Raw genomic sequence first — 13051 nt, forward strand, 5'->3', positions numbered from 1 at the left:
TTTGGCAACTTTAAGATGTATGGACTCCAACTCCCAGAATTCCCCAACAAGCCTTGTGTTTCTTAACCTTGCCAACTTTAAGATGGGTGGACTCCAACTCCCAGAATTCCCCAACAAACCTTGTGTTTCTTAACCTTGCCAACTTTAAGATGGGTGGACTCCAACTCCCAGAATTCCCCAACAAACCTTGTGTTTCTTAACCTTGCCAACTTTAAGATGGGTGGACTCCAACTCCCAGAATTCCCCAACAAACCTTGTGTTTCTTAACCTTGCCAAGTTTAAGATGGGTGGACTTCAACTCCCAGAATTCCCCAGTCAACCTTGCATAGCTCAATCATGATGACTTTCCAACAGGTGGACTTCAACTCCCAGAATTCTCTACCTAGTCAGCCTTGCGTTTCTCAAGGGGAATTCTGGGAGTTGAAGTCCACCCATCTTAAAAGTTGCCAAGGTGGAGATGGTCCCTTCCAACTCTATTATTCTATGTTGTAATCGGAAGGATTTTGCTCTGGTGCTTTTTCACTTCCCAATCTGCCTCTCCCCACAGCTTTTCTGTTAAGCTCTGCGTTTCCTGTTTTGAACCTTGCTGATTTGGGCCAGATAATGCCAGAAACGGGACGCCAACTCAGCAGGGAGAGTTCCCATTTCCTCTATCTGCAAAGCTTGGTGTTGGTTCACCCCTTCCAGCCCTTCCACCCCCCATGCAAGGAGGAAAATGCAAGAGGGAGAGATTAAATTTAAATTTAAAATTAAACTTGAAATGCAAAGCCTTTAAAGAGTCTCCAGCGGGTACATTTCTCACAGACTAATAAATCTTACAAAGATTCACTTGAGCGCGTTCACTTGAGACTTTCAAGAAGAGACTGGACTGCCATTTGTCAGAAATGGTGTAGGGTCTCCTGCTTAGGAAGTGGGTTGAACTAGATGACCTACAAGGTCCCTTCCAACTCAGATTATCTGTAAATCTGTAAAGATTTACTTGCAGATTGGTCCCCTTAGAGCAGTGATGGTGACACACCTTACTAGCAACCAACTGCTCAAACTGGAATGCGCATGCATGTGTGTCCATGTGTATGTGCTGGAGCACTGGAAAACCAAAGACCAACTGGCCGGTGCACACATGCCTGTTTTTTGGCCTGTTTTGGGGCTGTTTTCAGACCGTTTTCAGGCCGTTTTTGGCTCGAAAATGGCCTGAAAATGGCCCAAAAAACAGACTGTTTTGTTCCGTTGTGGTCCATTTTCAGGCCATTTTTCAAGCCAAAAATGGCCGGAAAAATGGTCTGAAAACTCCCCAAAAATGCCCCGAAAAATGCCCCCAAAATGGCCTGGAAAACAGCCTGAAATGGTGCAAAAATGGCCTAAAAACACCCCCAAAATGCCCCCAAATGGCCCGGAAAAACAGCCTGAAATGGTGCAAAAATGGCCTGAAAAGGCCCAAACACGGCCTGTTTTTTGGCCGTTGGGGTGTGTGTTTTTGGCCATTTTCAGTCTGCTTTCCATTTTTGGCCAAAAACAACCTGGAAAATGGCCTGAAAACACCCAAAAAATGGTCTATTTTAAAGATGGCGTGAAAACACCCAAAAATCAGCCTGAAGAATGGCCCAAAATGGCCTTGAAAACGGCGCAAAAATGGCCTGAAAAAAGCCTGAAAATGGCATGTTTTTTGGCTGATTTTATGGCCGTTTTCTGGTGCCACTTTCTGCAGGGTGTGCTGCTGTGTTAGGCTTGTCAACACACCAAACCATAAATGGTGGTTTGTCAGCCGCCAGGATTTCCCCTGAGACCTTGAATGGAAACTAAGTAAACCCGGCTTAACAGTTGAGTGACACATTCTGTCCACAGCTTAGCTCTGAAGAGAGAAGCAGGCCATCCTCAACTTGCAACCCTTCATTTAGTGACGGTTTGAAGTTGCAACAACCATTGGAAAAAAAGTGATTTATTTACCTGGTCACAGGATCAAAATTCAGATGCTTGGCAACTGACTTATATGTATGACGGTTGCAGCGTCCCAGGATTGTGTGTTCGCCTTTTGCGACCTTCTCTGATCGGATAAAATTTATGGCGAAATTCACTTCACAAGTGTGTCAATAACTTCACAACTGCACTGATTCACTTAACAATCATGGCGAGAAAGGTCGTAACCTGGGACAAACCTCACTTAATAACTGTCTCCCCTAACAACGGAAACGTTGGGGCTCCATTGTGGTCGTAAGCCGAGGATTACTTCTATCCCTTTAGCAAAGCTTCCTGTTTTAATACGGACATCAGCTTGTGGCAGGAATTAATTGTTTGGTCTTAGAAGCCAGAAAAAAATAACATATTTTTTTTTTCTGGCGAAACAATATGATCCAAGGCTGCTGGCTCAGACGTAGTTTTGTTTCCTCCTCTGGCAATTGTTTCATTTTGCAATATTGTGCTCAGAGGATACCGTATTTATGAGCTCCTGCTTTAAAAGTAAATATTATTTTTTTTATTAGGGCCTTCAGAGAAAATAAATAAAGACAAAAAGCAAAAAGGCACAAAAGAAGGGGATAAAAAAAGGATACAGTTATAATGGCCTTAAAACAAAAAAAGATCATTTTTCATACTTAGGACCATTGTTGCCTCCCCATGGTCACGTCATCAGAATTTGGATGCTTAGCAACTGACTTGGACTTACGACGGTTTCAGCATCCCAGAGAGCTGGGATCCCCTTTTGCACCCTTCTGACCAGTGAAGTCCATGGGAGAGACAGATTTTCTTAACAGCCTTGTTACCGGCTGAACAACTCAGGGATTTACTTAACAACGGCAGCAAGGAGGTCGTAAAACAGGACAAAGCTCAATTAGCAACTCTCTTGCTTCGCAGTGGAAATTGTAGCCCTAAGTCGAGGATTACTTATACTCGTCTTAGAGGCTAGTTTCCGAGTATTTCCGTATATTAGAAATTCATTTAGAGTAACAGAGATGGAAGGGGTCTTGTAGGTCATCTAGTCCAACCCTCTGCCCAAGCAGGAGACCCTCCACCATTTCTGACAGATGGCAGTCCAGTCTCTTCTTGAAAGAGGATGAAGGCAAGCTGTTCCATTCCTATCATTGATTATGATTATCTTGATTTAAAAGCCTGAAAAATCACCACTATTAAAATTGCTATAGTTCTACCGCTTAGAAAGGGAGAGGAAGTGATGTCACCAAGTCCAATGATATCATTCGCTCAATGACATCATAGCTTCTCTCTTCGCAGAAGGGGTTCGAATGTGTGGATTTCAACCCCCATTTTCCTTTGCCTGCCGTGAACTGGGGCGGTTACAAAATCAAGGAAGAGAGAAGTTGATTGATTTATGAGACTCGGGTAACTGCCCTTCTTATAAACACAATTCTGGGGCAGCTCATCATACGTTTTATAAAGCCCAACCTCGCAAAACGAGAGAAGCAGAAACAAAAACTTGGCAATGCAACCGATTGAGCTTCATCTTCATCCTGACCCAGCGCTAGGAGGAAGTCCAGAATATCTCAGTGTTTTTCAATCTCTTAGCCCTTGAAGAGGGATGGACTTCAACTCCCAGAATCCCCTAGCAAGCCAGGCTTGCTGAGGGATTCTGGGAGTTGAAGTCCACACCTCTTCTGCCTTCGTCCTATCCCTCAGTGTTTCTCAATCTTAACCCTTGAAGAGGGATGGACTTCAACTCCCAGAATCCCCTAACCAACCAGGCTTGCTGAGGGATTCTGGGCGTTGAAGCCCACACCTCTTCTGCCTTCGTCCTATCCCTCAGTGTTTCTCAATCTTAACCCTTGAAGAGGGATGGACTTCAACTCCCAGAATCCTGCAGCCCTTGAAGAGGGATAGACTTTAACTCCCAAAATACCCCCAGGCTGGCCTAAAGATTCTGGGAGTTGAAGTCGACCCCTGTTCAAGGGCTAAGATTGAGAAACATTGAGATATTCTGGATTTCCTCTAATCGCTGGGATAGGATGAAGGCAGAAGAGGGGTGGACTTCAACTCCCAGAATCCTTCAGCCAAACTTGTTGGCTAGGGGATTCTGGGAGTTGAAGTCTACCCTCTTCAGGTATCTAAATGTGAACAATACTAGTTTTCCAAATATGGGAGCATACAAGTAGTTCTCGACTTCCAACCCCAACTGAGCCCCAAATTTATGTTGCTAAGCGAGACAGTCGTTAAGCGAATTTTACCACCTTTCTTCCCACAGTTGTTAAGTGAATCTCTGCAGTAACAACTAATTGTTCAGTGAATCTGGCTTCCCCATGGACTGTGCTTGTCAGAAGGTCGCAAAAGGGGCAATCCCATGACCACCCATCATAAATATGAGTTAGCTCCCAAGCGTCCTCCAAATTTTGATCATGTGACCATGGGGATCCGTGTGAAAAACGGACATCGGTCCCTTCTTCCCAGTGCCGCTGTCCCGTGCTGACGGTCACTAAACAAATCTCTGTAAGTTGAGGACAGCCTGAACGTCAGATTCCCATGAGGCAGTTTGGGAGCCCCAAAATTATACGCTGAGCTTCACGCCCCCAAAACGGCGGTTGCCAAAGATGGGGAAACTGCTGCTGCATTCCACCTCTGGCTAATCTCTCCCTTCTGTGCGTAGTCGGTAGGCGACAAGAAAGAACAAGCTGTGGTTTGTTGCTTGGTCTTCCTTGTTCCCTGGGGTGGCGCAAGAGGTTCGAGTTTCTGTTGATCTGTCCCTGTTTGCGCACAACAGGACCCAGAGGTCAGCCTGTCTGCGGATGGGGTGTTTTCCATGCTGGTGGCCTTGGGCCAAATAGGTCACTGCTTTCTCAGTTTTCGTTCCCTCAGAAGAAAACGGGGACACCCAGCCACCTTTGAAGCGCCTTGTATTTTTCCTTCCCTTGTCCCGCTGACGGTGAGATTTAATCTCAGGTTACTAGCCTTAACGGCGGGTCACTAAACTCCAAGCAAACACGTGGAAACTCATCAAGGAGTGAAGCCAGCTAGACCTCAGGGGAAATTGTTCCCCGAAATTGGCCCGTGGAACTGGCTGCTACCAGAAGTTGTGGGTTAGGTATAACACCAGAAAACTATAACAAAGGGAATACATATTTAATATTACCCATGTTTCCCCGAAAATAAGACCCTGTCTTATATATTTTTTGCCACCCAAAAAGGCACCAGGTCTTATTTTCGGGGGATGTCATCCACTGACTAACCTCACTTGTGTGTGTCACCCCTGGCCTCCTTTTCGCTGTCAGAAGCCTTTAGGAACTTCTTCTGTGGACAGCAAGGCTTTCCTGAAGGCCTCTGCAGCTGATAACAGAGCTCCGGATCGTTCCAGAACTTTCTTATCAGCTACAGAGGCCTTCAGGAAAGACTTGCCGGCCTTGCTGGCTGCAGAAGAAGCGGGACGGCAAGGCAGGTGTCGGGATGTGCGAGGCCTGGCTACAACTGTCCAAAGGTAAGTAGCAGGGCAGCTCCACCACCATCCATCCCCACCCTAGCTTAATTTTTACCCGTGTACTCTGGAGTGGGTGGAGTCTTAATTAGGGCTTATTTTGGGAGGTAGGGCTTATATCGAGCACAGGTGTAAAAATCAAGCTAGGACTGACTTTCAGGGTAGGTTGTATTTTTGGGGAAAATACAGTGGCGCGAATTATATTTGCACAACATTGGAAGAATGAGGATACTCCTACAGACAAGAAGATAATCCAAAATATATTAGACTGGGCAAAGATGGATAGATTGACACTAATAAATGGCAAGGAAGGAGCAGAATCATTTTTAACATGGGTTGTGTTTTACCAGCGGTTAGATAACAAGTAGAAATTAGAAGGCAAAATATTATTATTATGTATAAGGAAATAATGAAAGATTATTATTATTATATAAGCAAACAATATAGTATCATTACAATTATTAGCATTAGCATTATTAGCTTTATTATGATTAATATTAGACTGTATAAGTAAAATGACTCAGATGACACAGTGTTCATTAAGCACCTATGTTGATGAAAATAATTAAAAATAGATAGATAGATAGATAGATAGATAGATAGATAGATAGATAGATAGATAGATAGATAGATAAAAAGAAGTTGTGGTTTTTTAAGAAGACAATTGGACAGCTATTTCGCCAGGATGGTATACTATACAGGTAGTCCTTGACTTACGATAGTTGGTTTAGTGTGCGTTCAAAGTTAAACATAGGGCCATTTTTCACAGTTACGACCTTTCTGATGATCACGGGATCAAAATTCAGATGTTTGGCCGCTGGTTCCTATTTATGACGGCCCGCAGTGTCCCGGGTCACGTCATCCCCTTTTGCGACCTTCTAACGAGCGATGTCCATGAGAGAGACAGATTCACTTAACAACCGTGTGACTAACTTACCGACCATGGCAATTCGCTTAACAACAGTGGCAAAGAAAGATCGTAAAATGGAACAAAACTCGTGGCAGGCTTCCAGCGATCGCCTAATTCAATCATGAGCCTCAGGCCTTTCTTGCCACAATTTGTGAAGTGAATCATTACAGTGGTTAAATTAACAACATGGTTTGTTTATGGGAAAGTCACAAAAGGGGACCCCGGGACACTGCAAAGCATCATAAATGCGAGTCAGTTGTCAAGCATCCAAATGTCAGTCAAGAGGCTGCCACGGTCAATGAACGGTTGGTTGCAGGAACTGGGCATGGCTAGCCAAGGGAAGGGAAGGACCAGGGGAGACAGGATAGCAGTCTTCCAATATTTGAGGGGCTGCCACAGAGAGGAAGGGATCAAGCTGTTTTCCAAAACACCCAAAGGCCAGACAAGGAATAATGGATGGAAACTGATCCAGGAGAAATTCAACCTGGAAATAAGGAGAAATTTTCCGACAGTGAGAACCATCAACCCATGAAACAGAAAGTACAAAAGGAAATAGAACAAAATTCAATACAAAAGTAAATAGGACAAAAGTAAATAGAGCAAAAGTAAATAGGAACAGAAGTTGCCTTCGGATGTTGTGGGAGCTTCATCCCTGGATGCTTTCAAGAAGAGACAGGACGGCCATCTGTCAGAAATGTCGTAGGGTCCCCTGCTTGGGCGGGGGTTGGGCTAGATGACCTGCAAGGTCCCTTCCGACTCTGTTAATCTGTAATGTCTACAAGAGAGGCCAGCATCTTATTTCAATAAAGTGTTATCAGGAACATTTCCCCATTGTTCCTGACCTGGTTTTACTCACGGATAGGAAATAGTTTGGGTTGAAAAACGTTGGGTTGGGAGAAGATGAGGTCATTGATGGTTCCTTCTTCATGGTCTTCCTTGCTTTTCCACAGTGCTGCTGACCTGGGTGAATTGTGCCAGCGTGCGCTGGGCAACCCGTGTCCAGGATATCTTCACCGCTGGGAAGCTGCTGGCTCTGGGCTTGATCATTATCATGGGAATTGTGCAAATTTGCAAAGGTGAGACGAGTCGGATCCAACTGGACGTATTATTTCCAAACTTTGTGTGTGCTTTTATGGAGGTTTTTTGAAGAGATTGAACAGAAGTTGATCTGGAATGGTACAGGGCAGGGGTCCCCAACCTTGACCCCTTTACAACTTGTGGACTTCAACTCCCAGAATGCTGGCTGAGGAATCTTGGGTGTTGAAGTCCACAGGTTATAAAATGGCAGTTTCCAAACTTGGCAGTTTTATGACTTGTGGACTTCAACTCCCAAGAATACTGGCTGAGGAATCTTGGGCATTGAAGTCCACAGGTTATAAAATGGCGGTTTCCAAACTTGGCCATTTTATGACTTGTGGACTTCAACTCCCAGAATACTGGCTGAGGAATCCTGGGAGTTGAAGTCCACAAGTCATAAAGGGGCCAAGGTTGGAGACCTCTGGTATAGTCTCTTCCTTGAGCAGCGGGCTGGACTAGAAGACCTCCGAGGTCCCTTCCAGCTCTTGTATTCTGCATTTCTCCTGCCATATTGGGGGTGAAGAGGTCGCAAAGGTGTAAACAGGGGATCATGGACGCCATTTTGGGGTGGCTTGATTTATAAGGTGGGCTGATTTCCTGCCCACAGGGAAGGAGGAGAGTGGGAGATATAGCTGCTTTGGGAAGGGAGATTAAACAGAAGAGACCCCAATAATGGCTGAGGATGTTTTTTGTCCTTTGATGTAGGAGAGTACTTTTGGCTGGAACCCAAAAATGCCTTCGAGTTCTTTCAAGCTCCAGAAGTGGGGCGGGTCGCTCTGGCCTTCTTACAAGGGTCATTCGCTTACGGGGGCTGGAACTTCCTCAACTACGTCACCGAAGAATTGGTGGACCCTTACAAGTGAGTGAGAGCCTCTCCTGGTGGTGTGAGAGATGGAGAAGGCCCGCCTGGGTCTCCGTTCCACCTTCCGCCACCTCAACTTTTTCCGTCCTCCACAGGAACCTGCCTCGAGCCATTTTTATCTCCATTCCCCTGGTGACCTTTGTCTATGTCTTCGCCAACGTGGCTTACGTCACCGCCATGTCTCCCCAGGAGCTTCTGGCCTCCAACGCTGTTGCGGTGGTGAGTCTCCATAAACAACGTTCAGATCCCTCTTTGGTTCCTGGTGAATTGATCCCCCAACGTCTCCTTGTTATTTTTGTCTCCGCAGACGTTTGGAGAGAAACTCTTAGGAGTGATGGCTTGGATCATGCCCATTTCTGTTGCCCTCTCTACCTTTGGAGGCGTCAATGGCTCCCTCTTTACTTCCTCCAGGTGAGTAGACCTGGCCTCCCAACCAACAGGGTGGATTTCCCAACCTTGATCACAGTTCAATTTGCAGACGATGCTAAGCTGGCAGGAATAGCTAACACCTAGAACAGGGGTCCCCAAGCTGGGCAATTTTAGGACTTATGGACTTCAACTCCCAGAATTCTCCCACCAGCCAAATTTGGAGACCTCTGCCCTAGAAGATAGGCTCACAGACTAGAACCCTGGGCCCTCTCTAAGAAACTGAAATTCAACGTAGGGAAAAGTCAAGTATACACTTAGGCAAGAAAAACCCAAAGTACACATATAGACTGGGTGAAACCAGACTTAATAGCAGTAACTAGGAGAGGAATTTTGGAGTCTTAGTGGATAACCAATAGGAGCTAGCAGGCTGTGGCGGCAGCCAAAAAAGTGCAATCCTAAATTGCATTAACAGAGGGATACAATCCAGTTCAAGGGAGGTACTAATACCACTCTATAAAGCTTTAGTAAGGCCACACCTAGAATACTGCATCCAGTTTTCGTCACCACACTATAAAAAAATGTTGAGACTCTAGAAAAAGTGCAGAGAAGAGCAACCAGGACGATGAGGAGACTGGAGGATAAAACATATGAAGAACAATAGCAGGAACTGGGCCTGGCTAATCTAGGGAAGAGAAGGACCAGGGGAGACAGGATAGCAGTCTTCCAATATTTGAGGGGCTGCCCCAGAGAGGAGGTGGTCAAGCTGTTTTCCAAGGCACCTGAAGGCCAGACAAGGAATAATGGATGGAAACTGATTCAATCTGGAAATCAGGAGAAATTTTCTGACAGTGAGAACAATCAACCCATGGAACAGAAGTTACCTTCAGAAGTTGTGGGAGCTACATCCCTGGAGGCTTTCAAGACGATATTGGACTACCATTTGCCATAAATGGTGTAGGGTCTCTGCTTGGGGGGGGGGGGTTGGACTAGATGACCTACAAGGTCCCTTCCAACTCTGTTAATCTAATCTAGAACGACCTTTGGAGATGCCCTGGGATCCAAGGATACTCCCTAAAAACCAGCCCGAGTGTCACTCATATAACCATTTGCTTAATAACCACAATAAAAAAAATGATTGTAAAATTAGATCTGGTCCCCTGCTGATCTGCTTAATGACTGCACTGCTTTTCGACCAAATTTTCCTCTTGTGGTCATAAGTCAGGGACTATCTGTATTCATTCTTTTTTCCCCTAATGAGATTTATTGCTCAGAGCAGCGTTACGAAAGAGAATCGGATCTCTGATTTTAGCACCCCGAGGCGATGCTTTAATTGTTGATGTTGGCTGTTCGGGTAATTTTTATCTCCTCGATCTGCCTAGGGAAGACAGTTTTCTTTAAATTATATCAACCCAAGAAGGGCATGAGTAAGCTGTGTTCAAAACAGAGCATCTCCGGTGCTGATTATAGAATACACCAATAATATCTGTCTCCACTTGCTATTGTTTTCTTTTGCAATATTATTTTCCTTTCTTCCCCTAGGCTGTTTTTCGCTGGCGCCCGCGAAGGGCATCTTCCCAGCGTCTTGGCCATGATTCACGTCCGAAGGTGCACTCCGATACCTGCTCTACTTTTCACTGTGAGTCATCAGTGGAGAAATAAAGGCAGGGAGATTTGGGGAAATCCCGCGCGGGTAGGATCCAAGGAGAACATGCCGTGTTTGTCTACCTCGATGGCTTGAAGATGAGTGGACTTCAACTCCCAGAATTCATCAGACAGTAAAATTCAGGGGTGGGATTCTACCGGCTCAGACCGGTTTGGGAGAACTGGATGTTAAATTTACATCTGGCCCTGCCCGCCCCGCCCCTCCCCTCCCAGGACTCCCCACGCAACCCATTTTGAATGCAGGTAAGTGCAGGATCCACGCAGAGGCTCTGGGAGGGGGGAAAACAGCCAAACCGGAAGTTCCGGAAGTCAGGAAACAGACCTGTTTCTGGCTTCCGGAGGGCCTCCAGACCCTGGGGAAAATGAAAAATGGCTGAACTGGAAGTTCTGGTAGGCCACACCCACCATGGCCATGCCCAACTAGCAACCGGGCAGCGAACCAGTTGCTGGGATTTTTGAATCCCACCCCTGGTCAAGTTCCCAAGTACTTGTTAAGCTGGTGGTAAATCAGCACTCCCGTTGACTGACAAAGGTTCCGTTTCCCAGGTTTCAATAATTTCCCAGGCTGTTTTTGTACCTGCTCAGCCAACAATCTGAATAGCTGCGAAATTGAATGTATGTCCTTTGTTCATTGCCATGTGAAGCTACCAATGAATTTTGGGTCTCCTCACCTGATCACTCACTGGTGTCCTTGCAATCTGGCGGGCGGCTTCCTCCCCACCTGTCCTACATAGTCACAGGGGCAAACCCCCTGCCTCTGATCAAGCTGCCTGGGAGATTCTGGGAGTTGAAGTCCATCTCTCTTCAAGCTGCCGAGGTTGACAAACACACAGATGTGGTTGGCTGTTGTGGGAGAATTGTCCAACGTTGTCAATAGTGCAAACCCGTCGGCTCATTTTCTTTTATGTTGTCTCTGGCAGTGCCTGTCCACCTTGCTTATGCTGGTTACAAGTGACATATATACACTGATCAATTATGTTGGTTTCATCAACTACCTCTTCTATGGAGTGACAGTGGCCGGGCAGATCGTGCTCCGCTGGCGCGAACCCCATCGCTCATACCCGATCAAGGTAAGAACCCAGCCGAGACGTGACTCTGTTTTTGATCTCTCGATCAGTCATCATTTTTGCACTTAATTTCTTTGGCATGGGCACCTGCCACGCAGGCTGAGTACGGTGCTTTCTAGCATGCTTCAGTGCTTCTAGTGTAGTCAATTTCTCCGCTTTGAGCACGGTCAGTTTCTCTGCTTCCAACGCAGTCAAGTTCTTTGCTTCGAAAGTGGTCATTTCTCCACTATGAGCATGGTCAACTTCTCCACTTTGAGCAAAGTCAACTTCTCCACTTTAAGTGCAGTCAATTTCTCCGTTTCACGTCTGGCTATGTTGCAAGATCTGGGTCAGTCACCAGAATCGGAGATTTAGTCTTCCTTTAGTCTTTAGCTTTCGGACTCATGATAAAGCCCATCTCTACTGGAATATGTGCTTTGAGCTACTCTATGCTTCGTATTTAGGTGGTGCCTTCCTATTGGTTGATTGGTGTGTGGATGGATGGCGATTGGCTGTTGTTTTCCTTGTGTTGTCAACTCCTAAGTTCTTGATAAGCTGGTAGTAAATCAGCACTCCTGTTGACTGTTTCCCAGGCTTCAATTATTTCCCTGGCTATTTTTGGACCTGCTCAGCCAACAATCTTAGTAGCTATGAAATTGAATGTATGTCCTTGTTCCCTGCAATGTGAGGCTACCAATGAGTTTTGTGTTCTTACAATCTAGTTAGCTTCCCCACCCATCCTACATAGTCACAGGGGCAATCCCCTGCCATTTATCAAGTCCTTAGGAGCTGAGGAGTCCGACAGCACAAGGAAACAACAGCCAATCGCTGGCCATCAATACACCAATCAATCATTAGAAAGGCACTATAAAGCTCTTCCAAAGAGGGGAGAGGGCAACCCATGATCTTCTGGGCAATGACGTTAACCCTCTGGAGTGCTTTCCTATCTGCCCCTGTGCAATTGGCAAATCATACAGAGGTGCAATATGTTAAGATATTCTCTATGGTGCAGTGGTAGAAGATCACCAGCAGTTTTTCATTCAGTTGTGGTTTCCCGAGAAGCTTCAGGTAGGTACAATGTCCTACATCAGCTTCAACCCCAACAATACATGGGCACACCATAGATACAAACTCAGAGTAAACTGCACAAAACACATTTCCAGGAAATACGACTTCAGCAACAGAATGGTCAATGTTTGGAATACTCTACCTGACTCTGTGGTTTCTTCCACTAACCCCAAACACTTTAACCTCAGACTGTCTACTGTTGACCTCACCCCATTCCTAAGAGGTCTGTAAGGGCCATGCATAAGTGCACTGGCATGCCTACCATCCCTGCCTCAATGTTCCCTTTTATTCGTATCTATTTCATGTATTAATAATCATGTTTATACTTATATATATTATCAAATGCATGCTTGACAAAATAATAAATAATATAAATATAAATATAAATATAAATATAAATAAAATCTTTGCTGGGCCCTTTTGACCAGTGCTTCAATGTGAGCACCCCAGGTCAGGTCCTCTTTTAGGATAACACCCAGAAACTTAAAAGGTGCATTTGCCTTCATTTGTGTGGCTATTTTCTCCGCTTCGGGTGCCGTCAATTCCTCTGTCTTAAGTGCAGTCAATTTCTCTGTTTGAAATGCCGTCAATTTCACCGTGTCGAATCCGGTCAGTTTCACTGCTTTATGTGTGTGATCATTCCCCACCTT

General features: G+C 45.5%; 1 protein-coding gene across 1 annotated transcript in view; it reads left to right on the forward strand.

Annotated features, from left to right (window-relative positions):
- Nucleotides 1-13051, forward strand: part of SLC7A8 (solute carrier family 7 member 8) — a 30729-nt gene that overhangs the window by 13900 nt on the left and 3778 nt on the right. Inside the window, exons 4-9 of the mRNA XM_026683068.2 lie at nucleotides 7268-7393; nucleotides 8100-8253; nucleotides 8352-8475; nucleotides 8564-8667; nucleotides 10165-10261; nucleotides 11208-11357. Coding sequence (XP_026538853.1) covers nucleotides 7268-7393; nucleotides 8100-8253; nucleotides 8352-8475; nucleotides 8564-8667; nucleotides 10165-10261; nucleotides 11208-11357 — 755 coding nt within the window. The remainder of the gene's footprint in view (nucleotides 1-7267; nucleotides 7394-8099; nucleotides 8254-8351; nucleotides 8476-8563; nucleotides 8668-10164; nucleotides 10262-11207; nucleotides 11358-13051) is intronic.

This window comes from Notechis scutatus, chromosome Z, assembly GCF_049901735.1.
Source record: "Notechis scutatus isolate UNSWTSFEM ecotype Mainland chromosome Z, rNotScu1.2, whole genome shotgun sequence".
Classification (NCBI taxonomy): Eukaryota; Metazoa; Chordata; class Lepidosauria; order Squamata; family Elapidae; genus Notechis; species Notechis scutatus.